This window comes from Cervus elaphus, chromosome 5, assembly GCF_910594005.1.
Source record: "Cervus elaphus chromosome 5, mCerEla1.1, whole genome shotgun sequence".
NCBI classification, from domain to species: Eukaryota; Metazoa; Chordata; class Mammalia; order Artiodactyla; family Cervidae; genus Cervus; species Cervus elaphus.
The window spans coordinates 34534553-34561842 of NC_057819.1; the positions used below are offsets into that span (position 1 = coordinate 34534553).

A 27290-nucleotide genomic window follows, 5' to 3' on the forward strand; every position below is an offset into this window, starting at 1 on the left:
TTTAGGGGATATTATTAGTTTATTTGCTTTCATTAGAAGGTCAAGTCCAGAGGAAGACAAAACTTTGGGTACTGTCATTTTCAGATTTTTATGTAAGTGCCTGTTACTTTCAAGGTCTACCTTCACTGTGATGCACAGATACAGTCTGCTCATCTTATTGTTTGCCATGTAATCCTTCACTGAAATACACACACACTCACAGACACCTTCCAACTATATCCATTAATTCTAAGACTAACCCTAACCCAGTCACCCCTAAACTGCTCCAATTTCCTCTCAAGAAATAGGAGTATTTTATAGGTAGATTTCTAGAGAAATGCAATCCAAGCAAACAGGAAAAGTAGTTTGAGATTCTAGGCAGTAAGTTGAAATGGTGGTATTGAGGGATGATTTCAAGACTTTAAAAACATCATAAATAGCAAGTGTTACCTGTTACTATCTTCCCTTCTGACTTTTACAGAACAAGTCCTGAGGTAGATACATAAATCAGAAATGATTTATTTCTTGTATTACTCTAAGAATCCTCTGTGCCAATTGACATTGCCCTATTTGAACCAGTTGGGATTAAACTCTAGCTGCCCTCCAGTTTGAGAGAGGACAAGAGATGGGAGAGGTATGATTTGCAGATGTTATGAGGGTCAGACTGTAAATACATCTTTTTTCATCAATTGAGACCTATTTTCAATTGTATCAAAGTTGCTGTTTTAATCAGTGAACATATTAAGAATTTCTACTTAGAGCTCTAAGTAGCCTAAATGTTAGCTGTGCTCTTTTATCTAAGTAAAAATATTTTGGCAGTTATCTTTATTCTTTTTTTATCCATGACAACTCAATCTTCTAAGAAAGAATTCTGCTAATTTCTGTATTTGTTGTAGCTTTACTTTCTGGTCTTCTCAGAGTCTTGCAATAAGCTTTATCAAAGTCCTCTGCTCTGAACTACACTGGCCCCTTGTAGTTCTCACTTTCACCACCCATCTACTACCAAAAAAAATCAGTTTTAGAAGAATTTTCTAAGATTTTTCATAGGAAATCCAGTGGAAATATTCCTTCACTCATTGCCTGACTCTCTGTCACTTCATTAGTTTTGCCTTCTATCATGTCCATTCTCTTTACCCTCTGTTTTCATTCAGAGATTTTTAAAAATATGATACATGATAAATTACTGTCAAACTTACTGTTTTTATTCCTTGTAGACAAATTCTAGTAGTACTTGCGCAGAAAGTTGCAATAATTACATATACTACAACAAGAAACTGAGATTTAAACTTTTCTGTCTCCAGAATGGCCCTCCAAATAAAACACATTCAACTATGTAAATATCCATTCTCTCTGAGATTTGATGTGTAACCCAGCCATTATAACACAACAACTCTTCTGAAAAAAAAAATACATTTATTTTTAAATTACTTTTTAATTTCTGACTAATTAAAAAATTGATAACAAAAGTTATTAAATTCCCATGCATTGACCATATCATAAAAAATTAAGAGTAGTAAGCTATACAATTCAAATATATATATATTTGAATATATATTATATATATATTGAATATATATTATATATTATATATATATAACAGTTCTTTAGATACAAATTATGAGTAAAATAATAAAACATTTGCTTTACATTTGTAGAGCACTTTTGATTAAAAAGATAATGAATTATAATTTCAATTTTTATGACATTAAATAGACATAATTGAATCTTCTGAGCATTACACACACATTTTCATATGTAATAGTCTCTTAATTTTTTATCTATCTGGACATTTGTATTGAGTTCAAACTGAAATTCTTCATATAAGAAATTTATATTTTTCAGGTCATTACAAAATACACTTCTTAGAACTACATAATCTTTTCAACTTTAGAACTATGATTCATGGTTTGTTAATGACTTGTTGAAATTTAAGGTTTCTAAAGGAAAATTTTCTATTAACTGTTAGTCTAAAAAATGAATGTCTATTTAATATATATTGCCAGTTCACTGAAATGCACAATGAATTATTAATGTGAAAAATATGTCATTTGTTGAATATTCAGTGGACCTATTTTTGCAAAAAAGTAACAGAACATGAGATATGAAATGTTTTATTAGTAAGTGAAAGTTGCTCAGTCGTGTCTGTCTCTGAGACTCCATGGATTATACAGTCCATGGGAATTCTCCAGGCCAGATAACTGGAGCGGGTAGTCTTTCCTTTCTCCAGGGGATCGTCCCAACCCAGGAATCGAACCCTGGTCTCCCACCTTGCAGGCAGATTCTTTACCAGCTGAGCTACAAGGGGAACCCATTTCATTCTTACTTGAAAGCAAAAAGGCATATAATTGTGGAATAATTGAAATCAATATATTTTAATAAATATCAGAAAATCATGTTTTATTAATTAAATTTCAAGTAATTTATATTTTCTCTAAATATCTGGGAGATGGATTAACCAAATATCTATTATGGAGTTTTAATAACCTTTAAAAAGTAAAACTTATAGTCAACAAGTGTTAATCAGTCCCTTTCAGAAGCTTAGGGATTACTTTACTGGGGGAGGCAGGGGTGTAACACGCCCTCTCTCATCTTTCAGGAATTTTAGTTCAACAAAACTATATTCACAAATAAAGCTAATAGATACAAGGCATATAGAATGGCTGCATGCTTCTCTACAGTTTTTTGCACCATCTCCTGAATAAGCACTCACATTCAAGGAAGAGATAAGAATGCAAGCTTGTTTCATTAGCCAGACACAACACCTTACAGACCATTTTGATTTCAATCAACTGTATGTAGTAATGGTATGTCTGGTTTAGTCCAGGCACAGGTTCATCTTTTGATTTTTATAGAGAAAGAATGGATAAATGAAACCCAAAGAAGGTATTTTCAATAATAACCTCTTCTAAGCTCTCCTGCTATAGAGTAATATATGAATAGAAGTAATAGTAAGTGACCTGGGCAATGTCACTCAGAACGGGGTGGAATTCAGCTAGGGAATTGGATGAGTGAGTGGTACCAGATTTCATTCTCAGGCATTTATAAAAATGGAAATTAATCTCCTGAAATTAAAATTCCTCAGGCTACTAGGAAACAAACCTACTTCAGGCTCTGAAGAATTTTTAAAGTGCTGAGAACTTCAAATTGTCTTAAAAAATGAATGACTTTCCAAATATTTTGAAGACTGATTAGCTTTTTTTTTAAACTGCATGATTATAAGTATCAATCTTTTAATATAGATTTAGGAAGTAGTTTTCTCTAAAGTTCTTTGATTTTTATTTACTTTACAAATGAAAGAAGCCTGAGAATTATAGATCTAAAAAAAAAAAAATGAAAATAAAGAAGAAAACAAGCAGAGAGAAAGCAACAGCAAAAACTTTTAGCAAAACTGTAGCTAGTCACAGGGCAGCCCCTGCTACAGTAGAGATGATGAGTAGTTCTGACATTTCTATCATGGGCAACTTAATATTCACACATTATGTTGTCCCAGCTCCTAGAAAGAAAGGGATTAAGCTAAATTCACAATAGCTAATGGGAAATGGTGTTGCTGGGACAATCAGGCTGGGATCTGTCAGGAGACATAAGTTCTTCTTACTGCTACTTACTGCTTCCACACACATAACCATTCCTGTGTGTTTGATGCTGTGCCCATCACCTGTCAGATATTGTGTTAACTGCTGAGAATCAGGTGCATAAGAAATGCCATCCTCCCTCAGTACTATGTAGTCAGATTTAGGAACAAGTGTAACACTTATTTCTTTATTTCTATTCTTGTGAGAAACATGAATGAAGTGCCTTCCAGTTTTTAAGGACTAAGGACAAAAAATCTTGCACAAGTCCATGTGTCTCTTAAACACTGACTCAAGAGTTAGTGTTACTTGCTCAGTCACGTCAGACTCTTTGAGACCCTATTGATGGGCCGACTAGGCTCCTTTGTCTATGGAATTCTCCAAGCAAAAATAGAGTGGGTAGCCATTCCCTTCTCCTGGAGACCTTCCCAAACCAGGTCTCCTGCATTGCAGGCAGATTGTTTACCATCTGAACCAGCAGAGAAGGGGAAATGTGAAGATGTACAAAGAAAGAATAGCTGTTGGGCCAGGAAACATAACAATTTAGACTATAAATTAGCCACATGGCAGAATCACCAAACTCCCAGTTTCTTGAAAGATACAGATAAAGTCCTGACACACATTCCTAAGTTGGTTTTATTGGAAGTGGACTCCAGCAGATGAAAACTGCTGATCACAAGAACGTAGACCCTGCTGCTGCTGCTGCCGCTAAGTCGCTTCAGTCATGTCCGACTCTGTGCAACCCCACAGACAGCAGCCCACCAGGCTCCCCTGTCACTGGGATTCTCCAGGCAAGAACACTGGAGTGGGTTGCCATTTCCTCCTCCAATGCATGAAAGTGAAAAGTGAAAGTGAAGTCATTCAGTCCTGTCCGACTCAAAGCGACCCCATGGACTGCAGCCCACCAGGCTCCTCCGTCCATGGGATTTGCCAGGCAAGAGTACTGGAGTGGGGTGCCAATGCCTTCTCCAAACATAGACCCTAGATTGGTTGAAAACAGGTTGACAATGCTTAAAACTTCACATTGATACCAACTAATATGGGAATTATTCACAAGCTGATCACATCCTGGTCCATGAACACTATAAAACTCCTCACTACGCACTCCAGGGCAGGTCACAGTCTTGAGGACATTAGCCTACTGTGGCCTCCTTTACCTGACAAATCAATAAAAGCTAACCTTTTTCTACTTCACCCAAATCTTTGTTTCCACATTTCTATTTAACACTGGTGAACAGAGTTCACGTTTCTTGAACTTGTCCAGAAGCTTTTCAGACATGGAGAATATAAATAATTTGAAATGAGAGAGTAGCTATCTGAGAGAAAAGCAAATGAGTGTGATGATGAAACAGATGAGGACCCTATGGTCCTTGCCCCCATGTCCTCAGCCTGCCTTTTGTCTGTGGAAAAGCTTTAGTCAAAGAATAAGTTTAATCAGAGAAGTGAGAAAAAATCAGAAACAAAGAAAATCATCAAAGGAGAATGAAAAATAATAGTTTAGCCATTAAGCATAGCCAAGGACCTTTAGGGCCTCCTCAGATAGTGCTAAATCATATCCAACTCTTGCGACGCTATGGACTATAGCCTGCCAGGCTCCTCTTTCCATGGGATTCTCCAGGCAAGAATACTGGAGTGGTTTGCCATTTCCTTCTCCAGGGGATCTTCCCAATCCAGGAAATGAACCCAGGTCTCCAGCATTGCAGGAAGATTCTTTACCAACTGAGCTATGCAGGAAGCCCTCCTCAAAGGCTATAGATAATATTTGGAGCCATATCTGTGAGCTGTCTTATAGATACTGAAACCCCCACCAGATAGAAGAAGTTAACAACATAATGACCAGACTGTAGTAGCCCTGACATGAGCTGCCACGATTCCGAGAACTGACCTCAAAGAAATGGGAACAAACTGACCCTGGAACTAAAGACTAACTGTACTTAAAACAATCAAAATGACCCTGGTTCGACCACCAATGACCAATATCAAGATGACTACCAGAGCTGATGGTGCTGTTTCTGCTTATACTCCCCTCCCTCTGACTATAAAAGCTCTTGAGCCCTGATTGTCAAGTTTGGGCAAGGGAATTGGTCTTTGGACAGGCATCCCCCCTCTCCCCTGGTTGCCTGCTAGCATCCAAAATAAAGCACACTTTCCTTTCCACCAATCTGGCTTCTTTAATGGATTTTGAGTAGTGAACAACCAGACCTGGGTTCGGTAACAATGAAGGGTCAGAGGAAGAAAACTAATATTAACTAAATACATATTATGTATCAGACCTTCTGTCTGGCCTAGGATTTACACCAAATACAATAGTCAGAAAATAGTCTAAAATACTGAAAAATACAATTCATAAGAAGAACAATCTCATAACACAAGCCACATTTGGGTAGGATAAAATGTTTCATGAATTGCTAGGAGAAAAGACTTTATCCCTCAGGTTCTCCTCATATGGAATAAATCCTCATTATGTTAAAAATTCTTTACATATTTAACAGTTTATTTTTGGAAACACATGCTAAGTTTTACTCTTCACGTTAGCAATAGTGATAATTACTGTGAAATGTAATAGGAATGATGATGATCATTCACATTCCTTAAAATGGGACTCTATATACTGGTGGAGCTTCATAGTGACTCAGGAGCAGGTGGCTTCTGCAATGCAGGAGACCTGGGTTGGGAAGATCCCCTGAAGAATGGGACAGCTATCCACTCAGGCATTCTTGCCTGGAGAATCCCATGAACAGAGGAGCCTGATGGGCTACAGTCCATGAGGTTACAAAGAGTCGTACACAACTGAACGACTAAGTATGCATGCATATGCTGGTACAATTGCTATCATTTAATTTAGAATTCTTACAAATATTGGCAAAACATCTATGTATTTGACTATATATGTATAAAATAAATAAAGGAACTTAGAAATATCCTCAAGCATACTTTTCAGTGTTTCTTATAAAATATAGAAATAACCAAAAATTTTTCTTTACATGTGTTAATCTTCCAATAATTATTAGCTCTGACTTCAGCTATGTAGTCATAATTCTGACCCTAAAAAGATGTGTTCCGACAGCATATCAATTATACATACAAACACAGAATCACACATGGTATTACTGCATCCAGACAAAGTTAACTTCCTAACTCTGGTAGCTATTTTATAACTTACTTGCTATAAGGGAAAAAATACCCCAAATGATATACTATTAACCATAGTAGTGTTATAGATAGGAATTTTGACTCAAATAATTGTATTAATAATGCACTTTAGAAAAATTAGCAAAGTTGATAACAGTATATTAAACACAATAGGGAATAGGATAATGAGATAAATAAAAGTAAATGCTACATATTAAAAGATTTACTAGTAAAAATTTATCAGCAACTTGAAGATAGCAAAAGGATATTTATTAAACATAACACTCAATGTCAATTAAATAAAATTTTGTCCTCATCAAATAAGGATGAAAACATTACATGTTTTTAGGTATCTTAGCAGGTGGGACCATTTTCAGTTTCTATGCTGATTTCTTCAGTCTCTGAACTCTCCTAGTGCTTGCAGTCAGACATAAAGATTATTTCTTTATGCAAATGCTTTTCAAATATGCTGAATTTTCATTGAGTTCTACTTATCTTCCATGAAAACAGTTAACAAATGTGAAGCACATTATAATCACTTTATTGCTGAGCACATAATAGGCATTCTGAAAATAACAAACAATTGCTTGACAAATATATTAAACTCTTTTAAACATACACTTGGCTGCCCAAAGAACAGTTTCTACATAAAACCTTGACTGTGAGCCACAACTGTTATTTATGAATTTCCCTTTTTATTTTTGTGAGTTGAATTTTGTACGGTTTCAGAATTCTTAAACTCTAACTTTTAGACAAGATAATTTTCACTTTAATTCAAAGGGAGCAAATATACATAAAGGTCAATAATGGCCCATATAAAATTTGTTATGCAGTCTCCCCTCAACCAAATCCCCTTGAAAAAGTTAATACAATATTAGTTTGGTTCAGATTCACTAATATTGCTAAGCAATACTTTGCATTTTTTAAATAAATCAATAAAATATGTAGTTTTAGAAATTGTAAATATCCAAAGTCTCCCACTTTAAACATTTAAACCATTTCTGTGAAACTCTAAAGTGATGTCATTAGAACTATTTACTTTTTTACTTCTTGTGAATACACAGAGAGATGGGAATGAGTAAACATGTTTTCTCAAAGTGCAGACCTTAAATATTTCATTTTAACTTACTATACCTCCTGATACAATGTTATATTTGTTTCTTTATGGGCAAAATGATACAAGAATGTTATTATAATAATTTGAATGGATTTTGCTGAGTGGTTCTCTTCTCTGAGATGAACTCAACCAAGTTCAAATTTTAGCATCTTGCAGAAACCTAATCAGAAGAACTTAAAGACAATTTGCAAAAGTATTAAATGTAAAACCGATTTAAAAATGCAACCATACCTTTGTAAATTCACTTCTCTATACATAAGAGGGACTAGAAGACAGAAAATTCATCACTAATGTTGATAAGCAAAAGTCCATCAAGCAGATGAAACAAAGTTAATCAAAGTGCAATTATGTATGTATTTGTTGTATAACAGAGTTTTTCTTTCCGTGCTTCCCCATGACTTTCTATCAAAATTAGAGAGAAATCTAAAAGTTGATGCTTATCCGATCACTCACCGTATGTGGGTGATGAGGAGTGTGGTGGTGGGAATGAAGAAATCGTCCACCCTGTCAAATTGCTTTCCCACAGGCTGGGTGTGGATGGTGTGGTGTGGTACATTCCCACTGGCCAGGGTTATCACCTAAACAGAACATTGTGTTTAGATCTCGACCAAGCATATCCTTAATAGGAACAGAGATGAAATAAATCCTTGTCATTTGTTTGTGTAGACTCTTTATTTTAAAAATTAATAGGAAATGGCAACCCACTCCAGTACATTTGCCTAGAAAATCCCATGGACGGAGGAACCTGGTGTCCTTGGGGTCGCAAAGAGTCAGACACGACTGAGCGACTACACCTTATTAAGCAAATTGGAATTCTGTTTGCTTATTTCAATGTAAAAACTTCTGTTTCTAAAAAGGAAAAAATGGAAAACATTTTTTTCTTGAACAACTTCTGCTTAAAATATAAAATAAATTTGCATATTGATAACTTCTATATTATAAAAATGTTACTGCTTTTATAAGAAATATGAAAACAAGCATACATATGATGCAAATTATTAAATTTGTTTCTTTTTCTTTGCTTCTCCCTTTTCCTTCCTTCCTTCATAGCTTTATTGAGGAGTAAATGATACGTAAAAAACTCCCCTTCTATAGAACAGAGTTGGAAACAGGACAGAAAACTCCAAAATATATCACTTGAAATATTTTTGCTGTTAGAAGTCTTAGGTTACATTACATTTTATTTTTTTTTCCTCTAATAAATTGAAAATCTTAGATTTAAGCAAGTTTAATCAAAGAGATTTTTTTCAAATATTCACCATTAATTGATTTTAAAACTTTCATAATTCTTTAAAGAAAAGATCACTACGTTTAAGCTCTTTTATCCCATTTTGCACCAAGTTCTTTGTTTTTCCTTCTGATTTCTCATACCTCTACATTTGTCCTATTGTCTCTGCCTCACAGCTATTGTTCTGTATGAGCCTTTTAATGTACTTTTTCGCCTTTATTTTGCTTCTTTTAAACCCTTTCTACATGTGGTTACCAAATTAAACATCCCAAACTACTGACTGCCTAATAGACTTTCCTCCCTCAAAACTGAGTGTCTTCCTTTGGTTTTTAAGACAGAAGTAAATAGCATTTTTATTTTTAGTTCTTTTCCCTGAAAGGTTACATTTTCTTCATTGCAATGAGTATACTTTCACTGAGTTCCATTGGAAATTGCCAAGTTCAAGAAAATAGATTAATTATTAAAGCAGTCAAGATAGGTTCAGTCATGTTACAATCAAAAACAAAAACAGAACAGAAACAAATCTTTATTTCTTTATTTTTTTAAAATAAGCATTTCGTTTTATACCTGTTACTTTCCCAGTGGTCTTTGGCAGGATATCTATTGCTTTTAGTATTTTTATTCTGTTTTCCATGAAGAAAGAACAGTCAACTACCTTGAATATTTCCATTCATGGAAGACTTATTTTGCCAGAACTAATCATATGGTTCCACCCAACCAAAAATATGCCTCTCCCCTGCCATGTGCCCAGGAAGAGAGAACCAATGTATGTGATTAAACTTTAAAGGTGTTGTACCTATTTTATTCATGATTATCTTATTAATAAGTATCAGTGAGAAAGTCCTCACTGGATTTCAGCCACTTATAATAATGTCTACAAGACTATAATAAAATTCAGCAGGGCTATAACAAAGGAACTCCAAAATTTCCCCCATTAGGTTGTACAGAGTTATATATTTCCCAGTATGCATGTACATGCATCTGAAATTAATAATAGTAGCGACTGAAAACAGCAATAATAATACTGAGAGCTTGCTATGTGTTAATATGTGTTCTAAGTAGTTTAGAGGCATCATGGAAATTAATACTCAAACAACACTATAATGTGTGTATTGCATCCCACATCATTCACACTCCTGAAGGCCGATTAACTGAACCTCTCTTCTGCACTTGTTGTTGTCTTAGATTGTAAAATATGCAAAGCCACACCCCCAGTTCCCTTCAGTCCGGACTTTTTCCCCTGATGGGTCAAGGCCCTTCTTGCTCCTGGAATTGAGCAGGAAGTGGTGAATTGCCAGGTTTGTGACTGAGTCTACTGACTGTAAGGACACAGGCTGATCTGGGATGTGCTTTGATCAATAGGTGCAACCTTGCAAAAGTCCTGGCTCATTTCTAAGAGTGCCCTGCTGCCTGCCTCCCTGTGTGTGATGGTGCAGTAAACAGACGCCCCTTCCCACTGTCGTCTCATCTGACTGGGCCTATGTTCTGGCCAATAGAAGAATGCAAGGACTTTATTCCAAGTTGTTCACTGGAGATATTTTCTTGTCCAATTGTGTATTTGTAGTACAGACACTGCATTTATGTCGTAAAACTGCAGATGACTGACACATGAGTTTTAGAATTTTATGGAATTTCTTGTTTTCATAAGATATAAATGCCCATTAAAAAGAAAAAAAGATAATTACAATAAATCTTTGAGACTTTATCTTTAGAACAGTAGATGGAAAATTATTGTCTAAAATACTTAAAAATTAAGACAGTTTATGGGTTTATATTAATTATAAATATCACATAAAATAATACACAATAAATGTTGCTTTCAGACCAGACAAAGACATACAGATTTAATTATATTTTCAACGTGAAAACAACAGAGAAGGGCTTTCAGATCCTTCATAAAATGTTGTGCATGTTCAAATTTAAGAGGGTAACATTATAAGATACAAAACATTAGAGCTAAGCATTACTTCCTAGCCTCATACCCTAACAATCTCTAGATGTGAGTCTCTTTCACCACCATGGCACAGGGATGCTAGCAAAACTGAGAGCTTGACCATGGTTTTCAGTTTCAATTCAATTTTTCCAAAGGAAAATCAGTTCTCTTTTTCAAATAAATCTTAAACCCCATTATTTTGGAAGACATTTCCTGATAATCTTATTGGGAGACAATTATCCATACATATTTTGACATTTCTGCTGAGTCATGTCTTTCTGAGCAAAAAAGTTTGGTTAAAAGATGATGGCATAGCAAAAATGCCTTTGGAAGCTGGAGATGGAGTATTGCTCCTGAGAGATTTAGGGACTTAATTCCTCTGAGCCAATTACTACATTGCCAGGATACTGACATACTCCTCCACTCCAGGAGAAGATTTGTATATATTTCAGAGTAACAATCTCTATTTCTCACATGAGATGGTGGACTGAGGTGCTAGCCACCTAAAATAACTTAGAGACTCATGATTGAGTCAGTAGGACCGTGCTGGTTATTCAGGGTAACTCTAAACTCTCTCCGCATTACCCCACAGGGGTAGGGGCTGCAGAATAAATGCTAACAGGTTCCACGGGGAAGAGACAGTCTGTTCTCTGATTCAGAGACCCTGTCTTTCCTGTCAGTGTATCTATATATCTGTTTGTCTATCACCAACTTATCTATTACCTATTTATATATCATCTATCTGTCTTATATGTACATAAATACACACACATACACACACTCTTCATGTAAATAAATTTTATTGTATGTCATATTTTAAGAGTAATTCTCAAATACTATGTTTTATTTTATATTTTTAGATGTGAGACTAACCTTTCACTTCTACCCAGCAAATATTTTAAAAATTTACTAAATCTTATTAGCATATTTTTACTAGACATTCAGGGGAAAATAACCCATTTTTAGATGGTTAGATAGTGTGTGGGATGATTCTTAACACCTCTACAAAAGTCATTGCCAAAATGTGTATATATATGTATATATACATATATCTGTCAATTTCAAATCATAAACAAATTCCACAAAAATGACAGTAAGTATTCCTCAGTTAGAAATGAACCAGCACTCAGATAGTAACATCCTGTGTGTTTGGAGAAAACTGAAGACCTGCTTTGAGACTCTGTCTAACTCTTCCAGGCTCTACTTCACAAGCTACACTCCCCAGATCCCTTTCTAAAGAGATGAAAACAAGAAAATTCGAGGGATGTTGGAAATTGCCAAACAATTCATCATAATCACCACCCCCGTCCCCCACCCTAACCACCCCGCAGTGGCTTCAGCTTTGTCATTATAGGTTATTCCTTTGGCATATAAATCTAATGTTTGGAACATCTAAATCAAAATATTTCCTAACCAAAAATGTATTTCTGTATCAACATTTTTTTCCCCTTTTCTGTGAAGATCTAGATGAAAGAACATCATTGTTAAATGGTTAAATGCCCAATTAGATACTGAAAGTCTTAAAGATCATCACTTTCTCAGATACACTCAAAGGGACTTACCTGCAGTGTTGGAGAACTCTTTTCCATTGTACCCCAGCTGAGCACCCAGACCTGGTCATGAGATTTATCATAGTGTAATTTAACTGGAACAGGGTCTGTGCTCACTGCCTGTAACAGATAGGGGTTGAAAAAGTTTTCAGACCAAAATATGAGTTTAAAACTTGGCCAGAAATTATATAAAAATTCAAGAGCTTAGATGTAGTATTAATAAACATATGTTGCTCATAGATGCACCTAGAGATTGTCATACTGAGTGAAGTTAAGTCAGACAGAGGAGAAATATCACATGACATCCCTTACATGCAGACTCTAAAAAGAAATGGTACAAATGAATTTATTTACAAAACAGAAACAGACTCACAGACTTAGAGAATGAATTTATGGTTGCATGGGAGGTAGGGATAGTTAGGGAGTTTAGGATCAAACTTACACACAGCTGTATTTTAAATGGATGAAAAACAAAGTCCTACAACACAGTCCAGGAAACTGCTCAATGTTATGTGGCAGTTTTGATGGGAGGGGAGTTTGGGGGAGAATGGATAGATGTATATGTATGACTGAGTCCCTTTGCAGTCCATCTGAAGCTATTACAGCACTTCTAATTGGTTATACTCCAATATAAAATTAAAAGTTTAAGAATGCATGTTGCCAATTAATTTTCTAAATCTTATTTTGATTAATTTTTCCAAATTATGATTCCTTACTCAAGTATATTTTTACATGATTTTATATAGTCTTATATTCATTCATTACATATGCAAATTGTGTTTAACAGAGAAGCTATTTAGGAACTTAAGGTATAAATGATTAATATGTGCATTTTAATCAGTTGTTGAGTACAGGTAAGAACTATATTTATACTATTAGATTTTTCTATCCCAATTCTAGTTATGGGATTTGACCATTAATAATGTTAAAATATCAACAATCTAATATATAGTTGCAACTATAATGACAAATTACCTAATTTAGTTTCTTTAATGAGAAATCTAAAAGTACAGAAAAAAAAGAAGTGGCTTTTTGTACTATACTTGATACGATAAATGCATTTTTCTGCTAATATTTATACCTAGCATTTACGGAAAACAAAACTTCCAAAACATAAATTGCTGCCTGGAAGTTATTTCTCTCACCTTAATTCCAAGCTATTGATATTATAAGCTAACACCCCATTGCAGTAATTTCCTATAATAGTTACATATTTTCTAATATGTTGCATAAAACAAATTGTAGTCAATAAAACAACCCTTATCCAATATTGAAAGCATTTTTTTTTCCCCCAGAACTCTATTGAACCTTAGAGAATTTCCCAAGTTAGTTCATAATGTAATCCTCTTCTCAATGGGCTAAAAGTAAACTATAATTGTTGAGTATATAGAGATTCATATTTTAACTATCACAACAGCAACTTGGTTTTACTGAAGTATTTCTTTTCTAAAATGTTGGCCTGTATTTTATCTATTTAAAATTCTCAATACATAGCATTTGAAGTAATTATTAGATTTCTGAAAAGACCTGTTTAAGCATTTCTGTGTTGATGTCTTCAGCCCTTTTTTTCTAGCTAACAGAGCCATTAAAATACTTTGGTTTCAGGTGGGCAGTGATGTTGTTGGGGAAGGTAGTCCACTTGGAGAGCAGCAGAGATTCAAGTCAATGACTAAGCTTATTCCCCTTTGACAAGTGTGAAATTTCCCAGCCTTTGTAGAGATGAGGGGAGTCACTTGGCATATCCTAGTTAAGATGATGAATGATTTTTGAAAATAAAGCATTTCCATGGAAAGAGATAATGGCAGGAGACTTCCATGCATCATACTTTCTTTTCTTCCTGCTTGGAATGCTATCATTTGAGGATACTAATCCTCAACTTCTAAAGACTTCACACTCCATTTTACGCTAGTGTAGCTCTGCAGGTAAAGAATCCACCTGCAATGCAGGAGACACAGACAGCACAGTTTTGATCCCTGGGTTGGGAAGATGCTTTGGGGAGGAAACGGCAACCTACTCCAGTATTCTTGCTGGGGATATTACATAGACAGAGGAGCCTGGTGGGTTACTGTCCATGAGGTCACAAAGAGTTGGACATGACTGAGCAACTAAGCACAAAGCAACATGCCTTTGATTTTTCATATTTTCCCTTTTATGTTAAACTTGATCTATGTATGATTATGATGAACTATGGTCGGAGGTCCATAACATTGTACAGGAGACAGGAATCAAGACCATCCCCATGGAAAAGAAATACAAAAAAGCAAAATGGCTGTCTGAGGAGGCCTTACAAATAGCTGTGAAAAGAAGAGAAGTGAAAAGTAAATGAGAAAAGGAAAGATATACCCATTTGAATGCAGAGTTCCAAAGGATAGCAAGGAGAGATAAGAAAGCCTTCCTCGGCGATCAATGCAAAGAAATAGAGGAAAACAACAGAATGGGAAAGACCAGAGATCTCTTCAAGAAAATTAGAGATACCAAGGGAACATTTCATGCACAGATGGGCTCAATAAAGGGCAGAAATGGTGTGGACCTAACAGAAGCAGAAGATATTAAGGAGAGGTGGCAAGAATACACAGAAGAACTGTACAAAAAAGATCTTCACGACCCAGATAATCAGAGCCAGACATCCTGGAATGTAAAGTCAAGTGGGCCTTAGAAAGCATCGCTACAAACAAAGCTAGTGGAGGTGATGGAATTCCAGTTGAGCTATTTCAAATCCTAGATGATGCTGTGAAAGTGCTGCACTCAATATGCCAGCAAATTTGGAAAACTCAGCAGTGGCCACAGGACTGGAAAATGTCAGTTTTCATTCCAATCCCAAAGAAAGGCAATCCCAAAGAATGCTCAAACTACCACACAATTGCACTCATCTCACACGCTAGTAAAGTAATGCTCAAAATTCTTCAAGCCAAGCTTCAGCAATACATGAACCGTGAACTTCCAGATGTTCAAGCTGGTTTTAGAAAAGGCAGAGGAACCAGACATCAAATTGCCAATATCTGCTGGATCATCGAAAAAGCAAGAGAGATCCAAAAAATCATCTATTTCTCCTTTATTGACTATGCCAAAGCTTTTGACTGTGTGGATCACAATAAACTGTGGAAAATTCTGAAAGAGATGGGAACACCAGACTGCCTGACCTGCCTCTTGAGAAACCTAAATGCAGGTGAGGAAGCAACAGTTAGAACTGGACATGGAACAACAGACTGGTTCCAAATAGGAAAAGGAGTACGTCAAGGCTGTATATTGTCACCCTGCAACCTGCTATTCATAGGGTCGCAAAGAGTTGGACAGGACTGGGCGATTGAACTGAACTGAATGTATGATTAATAATCAGCCCACTTTGCAAGTAACTTAAATTGGAATAATATTTAGGCTTTTACCAACTGAGCTGTGACGGAAGCCTGAAATAGTTCAACAGGCAACAATACCACAATGACAAAGACCTCATTGTTACTCAATTGTTAAGATACAGTTATAAAAATAGAAAAGATCGTTAGCTAGCTATTATGTAGTAGGAAACAATCTGAATAAAAATTTTTAGTTTGCCAGCTCATGTAAGTTTCTTTCTTTTCACCTGGCTATTCATAAATATTATCTTTTAAAGGATATACTGGGCTTCCTTGGTGGCTCAGTGGTAAAGAATATGTCTGCCAATGCAGGAGATGTGGGTTCAATCCCTGATTCAGGAAGATCCCCTGGACAGAGGAGCGTGGCAGGCTACATTTCATAGGGACTCAAAGAGTCGGACATGACTTGGAGACTAAACAACAACAAAGTGTATAATAGCACAGTCCATAGTTAATATCCATAGTTAACATACAGTCCATAGTTAATATCCATAGTTAACATACAGTCCATAGTTAACATAGTTCTGTTAATATCCCCATGAAATGGATAAGAAAACTGAGACATTTGTTTCGCCCATAGTCATCCAGCAAGTGATCAGCAGACTAGTATTCGGGTCTGTGTTCTTTCCTAAAGTGGGGACCTCCCTACCTATGAAAGAGCAGCCCCTCTTGTTGATGTTTCATTCCTGACAATGTCTGGATTGAATAGGTTGCCTTCCTATTTATGCTTCGTGGACAGGAAATATTCTTTTTTTTTTTCTTTTTTGGAAGATGAGGAAAAACCCACAGGGCCCAAATATATGCAGTAGCATTTATATAGCAGTATAATCCCAGGAGAAAGGCATCAAAAGGCAGTATATACCACGTTTGCCTGCGTGCCAAGTCACTTCAGTCGTGTCCTACTCTTTGAGACCCTAGGGACCCTAGCCCACCAGGCTCCTCTGCCTGGGATTCTCCAGGCAAGAATACTAGAGTGAGTTGCCATGCCCTCCTCCAGAGGATCTTCCCAACCCAGGGATCAGATCCACGTCTTTTATGTCTCTTGCATTGATAGGCAGATACTTTACCATTAGTCCCACCTGGGAAGCCCCATACATCATGGTTATGAACATGTATTCTGAAACTGACTTCAAATTGTAGTGTCTTCATTTAAACTGAAATAAAAATAATGAAAATAACACTTTGGGAAGTCACTATACTTACTGTGACTCAGTTTCCTCTATAATAAAATGGAGACAATAATAACACCTACTTCAAAGGGTTCCTGTAAATATTAGGTAAGGTGGTAAATATAAAGTGCCCAGGTAAGTCTGATGAATGTTAAACACTATAAAAATACCACTGCTACTACTATGAGAAAAAACTAACTGTACTAAAGTACATGGCAGTGTCATAGGGCTTTAGAGATGTAATGCCTTTATTTAGCAAATGAAGACTTTAATAATTCTTTACTAATTTAATAATTAATAACCACAGTCTTTGATAATCACAGTCTTAGTCCTGAAAGTGTTTATAGGTGACAGGGTGAAAGAACTTAAAATAACTAGATGCATGTCTAGTTAACAAAAATACAGGGCAATTGCCATGGAAGATCAAAGGAAGATGTAAGAACAGGATGAGGGAGAAGAGGAGGCGATGATTTCACTAAGCCTTAAACTATGAACATTTTCTTTTATAAATGGCAAGCACAGACTATTTTTAAAAGTTAACTTATGAGAATATGTTCCAGGAGGTGTCAGAAGTTGTTCACGATTAATCTCCTTCAAATAATTTAAGATATATGTTTTTGAAGGAAGAAAACATAAATTTTCAAAGCAACTTCAGAATTTGAAAGATGTTTATTCAATGCCCTCCAAAATGTGTGAACAATTTTCTTTTTCAGCATTTCACAGGTTTGGTATTAAATTCAGTTTATTTTGCATTTTGTTTATAAAAGCTCACCAGAACTGAAAAAGACATTCAGATAAAAATGAAGAAAAGTACTTCTGTCATACTTTATTTGGAAGGTGTTTAACTCCTAGGAAAAATCTATTTACAATTTTCAAGTGTGGTGATATAACCCATTTTACAGAGGCGACATTGACATGGTTTTCAGCAATGAAATCATAAAACCATGACAAAAATATTTCCAAACAACTGTATTCAGGATCATCTCATCGTAACCCAATTTTCAGCCAAAAACTGATATTTTCCTACTTACATGGCCAACCTTTGAAAGGATAAATTACAGGTGTTGGATTTTATAAATTACTTGCTAGTCCTCTTTGGAAATTGCTTAAACCATCAGTCAGTTTAGACCATTAGTTTTTGTAAAAGAACAGCTCTATATTTGACACTTAAAAATTCTTGCCACAATTAAGCCTCTGTGTTATAAAGCAGTTCCTTTCTTCACAGTTTTAAAGAAAATTGTACAGATTGTTATACTTGACTGTCCTTGTTCTCCTCGACTTCCTGTCACCAGGACCTGGCTAGATCTGCCTTCCGAAGGCTGAACCTTTGCAATTCCTGCCCTGCTCTGACTGCACAGATGCCTCTAGCACCTCCATCCTCACCTCAGAATTTCCACCTTTTGATTTTCTACTTGTCACAGTCTGGATAGATTTATCAGAGTGAACTGGTTTTTTTGTTGCTGCTTTTTGTTTGTTCATTTTTGATGAGTATGAGATGGATCATGGCACCAATTTGGCCAAAGCACAGAAATGTCATCTCATTTCCCTCAGAGTAAAGGCCAGAAGTCCTTATAATGCCTTATCACTCCCGGTCTTCTTTCTCAGACCCCTCACTTCCCACAGTGCCCCTCATTCCTGCCCTTGTCTCTGATCTAGACGCCCCGGCCTGCTTGCTGTTCATCCAACATGTCAATCAGTCATACTACTCCCATTTGGAGGTTTTCCCGCAGAACCAGTCTTTCCCAGATAACCAAGGGTCAGTTTCCTCTATACCTTGGTTGAGAATTCATCTTGTGGGTGAGGCCAACCATGACCATCCTCCCCTCTGTCCTTAACTTCCCCAATCCCACCTGCCTTGTTCTGCTGCTTTACCTTTTCCAATAACACTGACCACTTCCCATACTGGAGAATTTACATATAATACTCCTTTTGTCTGTCTCTATCCACTGGGGTCTAGGCTCCAGGAAGTCAGGCCTTTGGGGTTTGTTCAGCTATGTGATATCACCTCATGCACTTAGAATAATACCTTATAAATAGTAGTACTCAATATATAATTAATGTACCTCTATATCTACTTTTCAAGACGCAGGTAAGGTGGTCTGGTATTGCCATCTCTTGAAGAATTTTCCACAATCTGTTGTGATCCACACAAAGGCTTTAGCATAGTCAATGAAGCAGATGTTTTTCTGGAATTCTTTTACTTTTTCTATGATCCAATGGGTGTTGGCAATTTGTTCTCTGATTCCTCTGCCTTTTTTATCCAGCTTGAATGTCTAGAATTTCTCCGTTCACATACTTTAGAACCTAGCTTGGAGAATTTTGAGCATTACTTTACTGGCATGTGTAATGAGTGTAATTGGGCAGTAGTTGGACATTTTTGGCATTGTCTTTCTCTGAGATTGGAATGAAAGCTGACATTTTCTGGTTCTGTGCCCACTGCTGAGTTTTCCATATTTGCTGGCATGTTGAGGGCAGCACTTTCACAGCATCATCTTTTAGGATTTAAAAATAGCTCAGCTGGAATTCTATCACTTTCACTAGCTTTGTTCATAGTGATGCTTCCTAAGCCCCACTTGACTTTAGGATCCAGAATGTCTGGCTCTAGGTGAGTGATCACAACTTCATGGTTATCTGGATCATTAAGATATGTTTTGTATAGTTCTTCTGTGTATTTTTGCCACCTCTTCTTAATATCTTCTGTTTCTGTTAGGTCCATACTGTTTTTCTCCTATATTGTCCCCATCTCTGCGTGAAATGTTCGCTTGGTGTCTCTAATTTTCTTGAAGAGATCTCTAGCCTTTCCCATTCTAGTTTTCCTGTTATTTCTTTGCATTAATCACTTAGGAAGTCTCACATCTCTCCTTGCTGTTCTTTGAAAATCTGCATTCAGATTGGTATATCTTTCCTTTTCTCACTTGCCTTTCACTTCTCTTCTTTTCTCAGCTATTTGTAAGGCCTCCTCAGACAACAATTTTATGTTTCTTTTTTGGGGGGGATAGTTTTAAGCACCTCCTCCTGTACATTGTTAGGAACTTCCCTCCATAGTTCTTCAGGCACTCTGTCTATCAGATCTAATCCCTTGAATCTACTTGTCACTTCCACTGTATAATAGTAAGGGATTTGATTTAGGACATACCTGAATGGTCTAGCGGTTTTCCCTATATTCTTCAATTTAAGTCTGAATTTGGCAATAAGGAGTTCATGATCTGAGCCACAGTCAGCTCCCGGGCTTGTTTTTATTGACTGCATAGAGTGTCTCCATCTTTGGCTGCAAATAATATAATCAATCTGATTTTGGTATTGACCATCTGATGATGTCCATGTGTAGAGTCAGCTCCTGTGTTGCTGGAAGGAGGTGTTTGCTATGACCAGTGCGTTCTCTTGGCAAAACTCTTTTAGCCTCTGTCCCGTTTCATTTTGTACTCCACGGCCAAACTAGCCTGTTATTCCAGGTATCTCTTGACTTCCTACTTTTGAATTCCAGTCCCCTACAATGAAAAGGGCTTTTTTTTTTTTCTATGTCAGTTCTAGAAGGTCTTGTAGGTCTTCATACACCACCTTACCTGCCTCCTGAGAAACCTGTATGCAGGTCAAGAAGCAACAGTTAGAAGCGGACATGGAACAACAGACTGGTTCAAAATTGATAAAGAAGTACATCAAGGCTGCATATTGTCACCCTGCTTATTTAAGTTATATGCAGAGTACATCATGTGAAATGCCAGCTGGATGAAGCACAAGCTGGAATCAAGATTGTCAGAAGAAATATCAATAATCTCAGACATGCAGATGATACCGCCCTTATGGCAGAAAGCAAAGAGGAACAAAAGAGACTCTTGATGAAGGTGAAAGAGGAGACTGAAAAAGTTGGCCTAAAACTCAACATTCAAAAAACAAAGATCATGGCATCTGGTCCCATCACTTCATGGCAAATAGATGGGGAAACAATGGAAACAGTGACAGACTTTATTTTCTTGTGCTCCAGACTCACTGCAGATGGCGAGTGCAGCCATGAAAATAAAAAATGCTTGGTCCTTGGAAGAAAAGCTATGACAAACATAGGCTGCATATTAAAAAGCAGAGACATTACTTTGCCAACCAATGTCCCTATAGTCAAAGCTATGGTTTTTCCAGTAGCCATGTATGGATGTGAGAGTTGGACCATAAAGTAGGTTGAGCACTGAAGAATTGATTCTTTTGAACTGTGATGTTGGAGAAGATTCTTGAGAGTCCCTTAGTCTGCAAGTAGATCCAACAAATCAATCCTAAAGGAAATCAGTCCTGAATATTCATTGGAAGGACTATTGCTGAAGATGAAGCTCTAATACTTTGGACACCTAATGCAAAGAGCCAACTCATTAGAAAAGAAACTGATGCTGAGAAAGATTGAAGGCAGGAGGAGAAGGGGACAACAGAGGATGAGATGAGAGAATGGCATCATCAACACAATGGACATGAGTTTGAGCAAGCTCCGGGAGATGGTGAAGGATGGGGAAGCCTGGTGTGCTGCAGCCATAGGGTCACAAAGAGTTGAACATGACTGAGCGACTGCACAACAACAGCATCTACTTCACTGGGAAAAGTAATTTTCAAAATTGAACATCATGCCCAATAGCATGATAATTTAATCATTTTATTGTTTTAAAATATATACGCTCAACAAGAATTGTTATGAACAAAGCTTTTCTCTAAATATATTACAAATGCATTTTTTTATTTTTATTTTTTGCATGTTTTTTAAAACTTCATGACAGTCTGTCTGTTGATGTATGCACTATTACTATCTCATTTCTATAGATAAAAATAAACCAAAGACTCATTGTACCAATGTCCATCCCTCCAAACTATAAAACTCCCACTTTCCTTTCAAACGCTCTCATGCTCATCATCCAGGTGGCTTAGTGGTAAAGAAGCTGACTGCCAATGCAAGAGACATGAGTTGTATCTGGGTTGGGACGATCCCCTAGAGAAGGAAATGGCAACCCAGTCCAGTATTCTTACTGGGGAATTCCCATGGACAGAAGAGCCTGGAGGACTTCAAGGATCCTCGCAACTCCAAGGAGCTGCAAATAGAGTCAGATACAACCTCACGACTAACACAACAACCAATGTCCACTCTTTCCAACTGTAAAACTCCCACCTTCCTGCCAAGTACCCTCATACCCACCATCCAAAATACAGACAAATGCAGATCTCCAATATTACTCCATTTATTAAATATTTGTAAAAAAATAATATGATTCTTTTTCTAGATTAAAAAAATATAAAAGATGTCCTGGGATTCCCTTCTCACATCTATTCATCTCTCAGTGCTTTTTTGTTGTATACACACCATTTGGAGACTATTGATGTATATATATTTTTGTTTCTGCAGCCACCAAGCATATCTCAGAAAAAAATAATTCATAATATAATGTTCAGAAATATAAGATTGGGAAAAAGGATTACATATATGCTTATCTTTCACTTCAAGATTAACTTATGCACATAGAATGCTCAAGTATTACTTGTTACAGTTTGCATTTGCCTACCAATATTATTTTGCTAGAATAATTATTTGCAAACTTTGCTTTTAGAAGCTTAGAAATGAAATTTATTTGCAGCAGGTGATTCAACACCCACCACCATTATAGAACAAAGGGGATCACTTTTGATCTGTTGAATGGTTCTGTGGGACTTTGTTTAAATAAAATTTTCTAACACTATATGTTGGAAATTTCTCTCTCATCCCATAAATACTATTCTTTTGTGTATACAGAAGTCTTTGCTTGTCTTGGTGACATTCAGATAATTAAGCCACCAAAATCCTTCAACCAAAGATTTATTGATTTATTAGACATATTCAGAAACATCTTTCAAATCACAATATTTCATTATTGCAATTAATTAATAGTAGCTATCTGGATATGCAGATCCTAAAATCCATATTTCATAATTTCTCATGTAAGCACCTTTTCAGACTATTATCATGATGAAGTAACTTATCCTATTCTTTTATAAAAAATGTGTAGAATATACTACATAACACAATAAAAACCAGCTTTACTTTTAGTTTTATAAACATATTTGCAATATTTTTCTTTAATATTTTAAAACATTGTTTCAAACATCAAATAGGATGCAATTTACTTAAAGTATATTGGTTTTCTCCTTTGTAGATCTATAAACTTTAACTCCCTCATAATTCCAACATACCTAGTGAGATTCATATTCATCAGTACTTCATGAAGGGGTGCACCAATTACAGACAATTTAAAATTGATGCTCTATTGGTTATGATCCAGTTGTATCAACTTCTATAAAGATGGCATGTTTAGTCAGAGTGAAGTTCTGAGAATAGCAACAAAGATACACAGAACTTGGAGTTTAGCCTTGACATGAAGGAACAGTCAAGCACAGCTTGTTTATCAGTCTGACAAGGAGAGTACCAGCTGGCTAATTAAGTGAACCTAATTTAAACTAATGATGTAGATTCTCAGGATAATGTGCTAACAGTTAGAGGAGACTGCTGATGACACTTAAGAATACCCGAGGTGTTACAATAAGCCACTTCTGCATCCAAGCAGAACCTGATTTTGTTCCACAGAACACAATATGAGGTCAGTTAATCTTTTATGCAAGAAAACACCTGCATGCCATTCTTACAAAAATTATTAATAAGAGAAGCAATAAACATTTGATGTTTAAAGCAATACCAAGGTTATAGATTCCTTTAAGAATCTGTGAGGTTTCATTTTTAAGCTGCAGGTAGAAATGATATTAATGTAAACACTGAAAATTAATACACCTGCAGGGTACGAATTTATCATGAAGTTTCTAAAAACATATGTTGTCAAGAAAATATTTGTCATTTTAACAATAAAATGTAGCAATGTGGTTCAAGTTTTTTAAACATTTCATCCTAAGATTACATATTTAATACCAACTTACAAAGTTAAACACATGCAAAAGAAAAAAAGAAAAATTCAGAAATTATGATTTCTTAGAGAAAGTCCATATAAAACACTAGAAATGAAAAACAACACTTGAAATATTAAATTTAAATAAGTGTAGTATTATTTTTTCTCTTTCATTTTCTTACTTTCCTTTTCAAAATTAAGACAATTTGATTTTGACTTCATGCTCACATCACTCTCTCCACTCTATAAAAAATTCTATAGTAATTTCTATCATGTTTGGGAGGTGATTAACTAAAATTTGATTATAATTATTATTCTTAGTTGCCACTGTATAATATACTCAGCTTAGAACAAAAGAAATCAACAGAAGTACAACACTAGAATCAGGAAGGATAGCTTCACTAGGAGACAAAAGGGGTCAAATTGACAAAGGTGCTTTCCTTTTTACAAGATTAACTTCACAACTTGTAGTTGACTTTGAGCGCACTCTGTCCTTGGATATAAACAAAGATTTAAATCACAAATGAAGCTATTCACTTTCAGTTTTTGAAGTAACTAGAAATACTTTTTCTTTTACTGGTTTTAAAACTTGAATTACTTAGATTATTAATCTACAAAACAGACATTTCAAGGTCTATGTCTATTAAATCTGTTATTTACATATTGTTTATTAAATTGGGAAAAACCTTGAGAGAGTTCAGAATTCTAAGAGATGATATATTTTCCAGTATAAAAGTAGAGGCATTAGGATATTCCTAATTCATCTTTAAACATGTTCTTTTGAGGACTAAAATTCACATACTCTAAGGTCATGTTAAGCAAATATAAGCATGTCTTATTTCACCAAGCAGTCAGAAGACTTATGGAATTCACCTTCTAAAGAGGTTCACAGACTGAAATTGTAAATGGTTGAAAACAGGAGAATTTAAACAATCTCAGAGATAGAAAATTTGAATTTATTTAAGAGATAATTTTATGGGATATATATCTAAAATTTTAGGTTGATATTTTAGTCAACAATTTGCCTCAAAAAGTAGTGTCTTATTAGAAATAAGGATAGATTGCACATACTCAGTATGGAAATCTTCATCCCCTAAATTAAGGTAGCCTCTACCTTTCTATAGACTAGATCTTTGCAGAATATCCCAAATCATTGTAGCCACTGTTTCACACTTCCTCTTCCCAGGAAGGAATGTGTAATAGTGAGGAACAGATCAGACTCCATATTACATCTGTTCCTTTCACTGTGGTTAGTCATGCTGGCTCTGAACCTTTTGTAAAAGAATGTTGCCTGTTGTTCAGCCACTAAGCCACTAAGTCATGTTCAACTGTTTACGACCCCATGGACTGCAGCATTCCAGGGCTTTGAACCAGCTTTGAATCAGGAACAGGGTCCTCACCAGATTGCTATCATGCTTGCACCTTGATCTTGGACTTTCCACACTCAGAAACTTGAGAAATAAATTTCTGTTGTTTATAAGCAATGCAGTTTGCTGTATTTTTGCTTGTTTTTTATTTATTTAAATTATAGCAGCCTGAATGGCGATATAAAAAGAGTGAAAATGCATAGAAAGTGAAATATTTAGTAATAAGGCATATTTAATCACTATTGTATGCAAAAGTTAATAATATATCCATTAGTTCAAGAAGAGTCATTATGTTCAATTTGCATAGAATACTACTTTTGTTTGTGTGTTTTATTTTTCCATTTATTTTTATTAGTTGGAGGCTAATTACTTTACAATATTGTAGTGGTTTTTGCCATACATTGACATGAATCAGCCATGGATTTGCATGTGTTCCCCATCCTGAACCACCCTCCCACCTCCCTCCCCATCCCATCCCTCTGGGTCTTCCCAGTGCACCAGGCCCGAGCACTTGTCTCATGCATCCAACCTGGACTGGTGATCTGTTTCACACTTGATAATATACATGTTTTGATACTGTTCTCTCAGATCATCCCACCCTCGCCTTCTCCCATAGAGTCCAACAGTCTGTTCTATAATTCTGTGTCTCTTTTTCTGTCTTGCATATAGGGTTATCGTTACCATCTTTCTGAATTCCATATATATGTGTTAGTATACTGTATTGGTGTTTATCTTTCTGGCTTCCTTCACTCATCAAATATTTCTTACTTTGATCATATGTCAATTTTTCTAGTAATATGGTAATAATCATTTTACAAAATTGTAAGCAATCATATATGTTTTCCTATTTTTAATTTTTTAGTCAACTTTTTAACTCATTAAGCAACTTGTTTTAACTAGACATTTTTTGTGTTATAGTCCCTTTTTGAAATCCGATGTTAATATTGTTACATCAGCTTTTATGTTTTGCTGTTAGTTTATTGCCTACATCACCTAGGACTCTTTTTTTTTTTCATTTTAGAAGTGTATCTATTATAACACACATATGATTAGATATTCATTATTCAGTTCGTTAGTTTTTATTATAAGCTAGTTACTTTATTCCATCCTCTGTTATTGTAATTATAAACATATTTGATTTTATTCTATATTTTTTTGTTTTTGTATTTAATTAATTTTTGTTGGAGTATAGTTGATTTACAATGTTGTGTTAGTTTCTGTGATACAACACCATAAATCAGTTATATATATATGTGTGTGTGTGTGTGTGTGTATGTATGTATATATTTATATCTCCAGTTGTTTTTAATTTCTATTCCCATATAGGTCATTATAGAGTATTAAGCAGACTTCTCTGTGCTTACCAGAGAAGTTCTTGTTAATACCAGGTGCTTGTTAATTATCTATTTTATATAAAGCAATTTCTATATGTCTTTTGTTTTATTTTTTGGAATCATGCCCCCCCTTTTGTTTCTATAATTTTGTTTACAATTTTGTCTTAATTTTTCAGTTTTATATTTTCTCTTCCTTATTTCTTCTTTTCCTATTGTATTTATGAATAGGTTGTGCCTTTATTTTAATTTTTTCATAGACACAATATTTAAGACATACTTTCTTGAAATGTTAAAAACATATTTAACATATGCATAATAATCAGTAATTATTTCCAGTCTTATATAACACAAGAAATCTTAATATAAATAATATCAACCCTTCCCCCACTTCCATGTTATTGTGCACTATTTAAACACCTTTTTTTTGTTGTTGTTATTTTAGTCCTGTGTTTTGGCTCTTAAAAACGTTGATCTTAAATTCAGTGAATATCATTATTACTGACAGTTAATACTTTAATAGATCCTATGTTTACCAATTTACTTGCTCACTATATATCATATTTAATAGCTTGGTTTATTTTCCTTATTCCTACAGTGAATAGTTTCAATTTTTTTTTTTTAATAGTTTCAATTTTATATAATTTCTTTTGTTGACAAAATTTTTCT

General features: G+C 35.3%; 1 protein-coding gene across 4 annotated transcripts in view; it reads right to left on the reverse strand.

Annotated features, from left to right (window-relative positions):
• The window catches only part of FSTL5 (follistatin like 5), an 864807-nt gene that overhangs the window by 57517 nt on the left and 780000 nt on the right, over positions 1-27290 (reverse strand). For all 4 annotated transcript variants that reach the window (XM_043902330.1, XM_043902328.1, XM_043902329.1 and 1 more), the window contains 2 exons: positions 12521-12628; positions 8251-8375 (listed from right to left, as the gene is read on the reverse strand). In XM_043902330.1, the coding sequence (XP_043758265.1) occupies positions 8251-8375; positions 12521-12628 (233 nt within the window). The remainder of the gene's footprint in view (positions 1-8250; positions 8376-12520; positions 12629-27290) is intronic.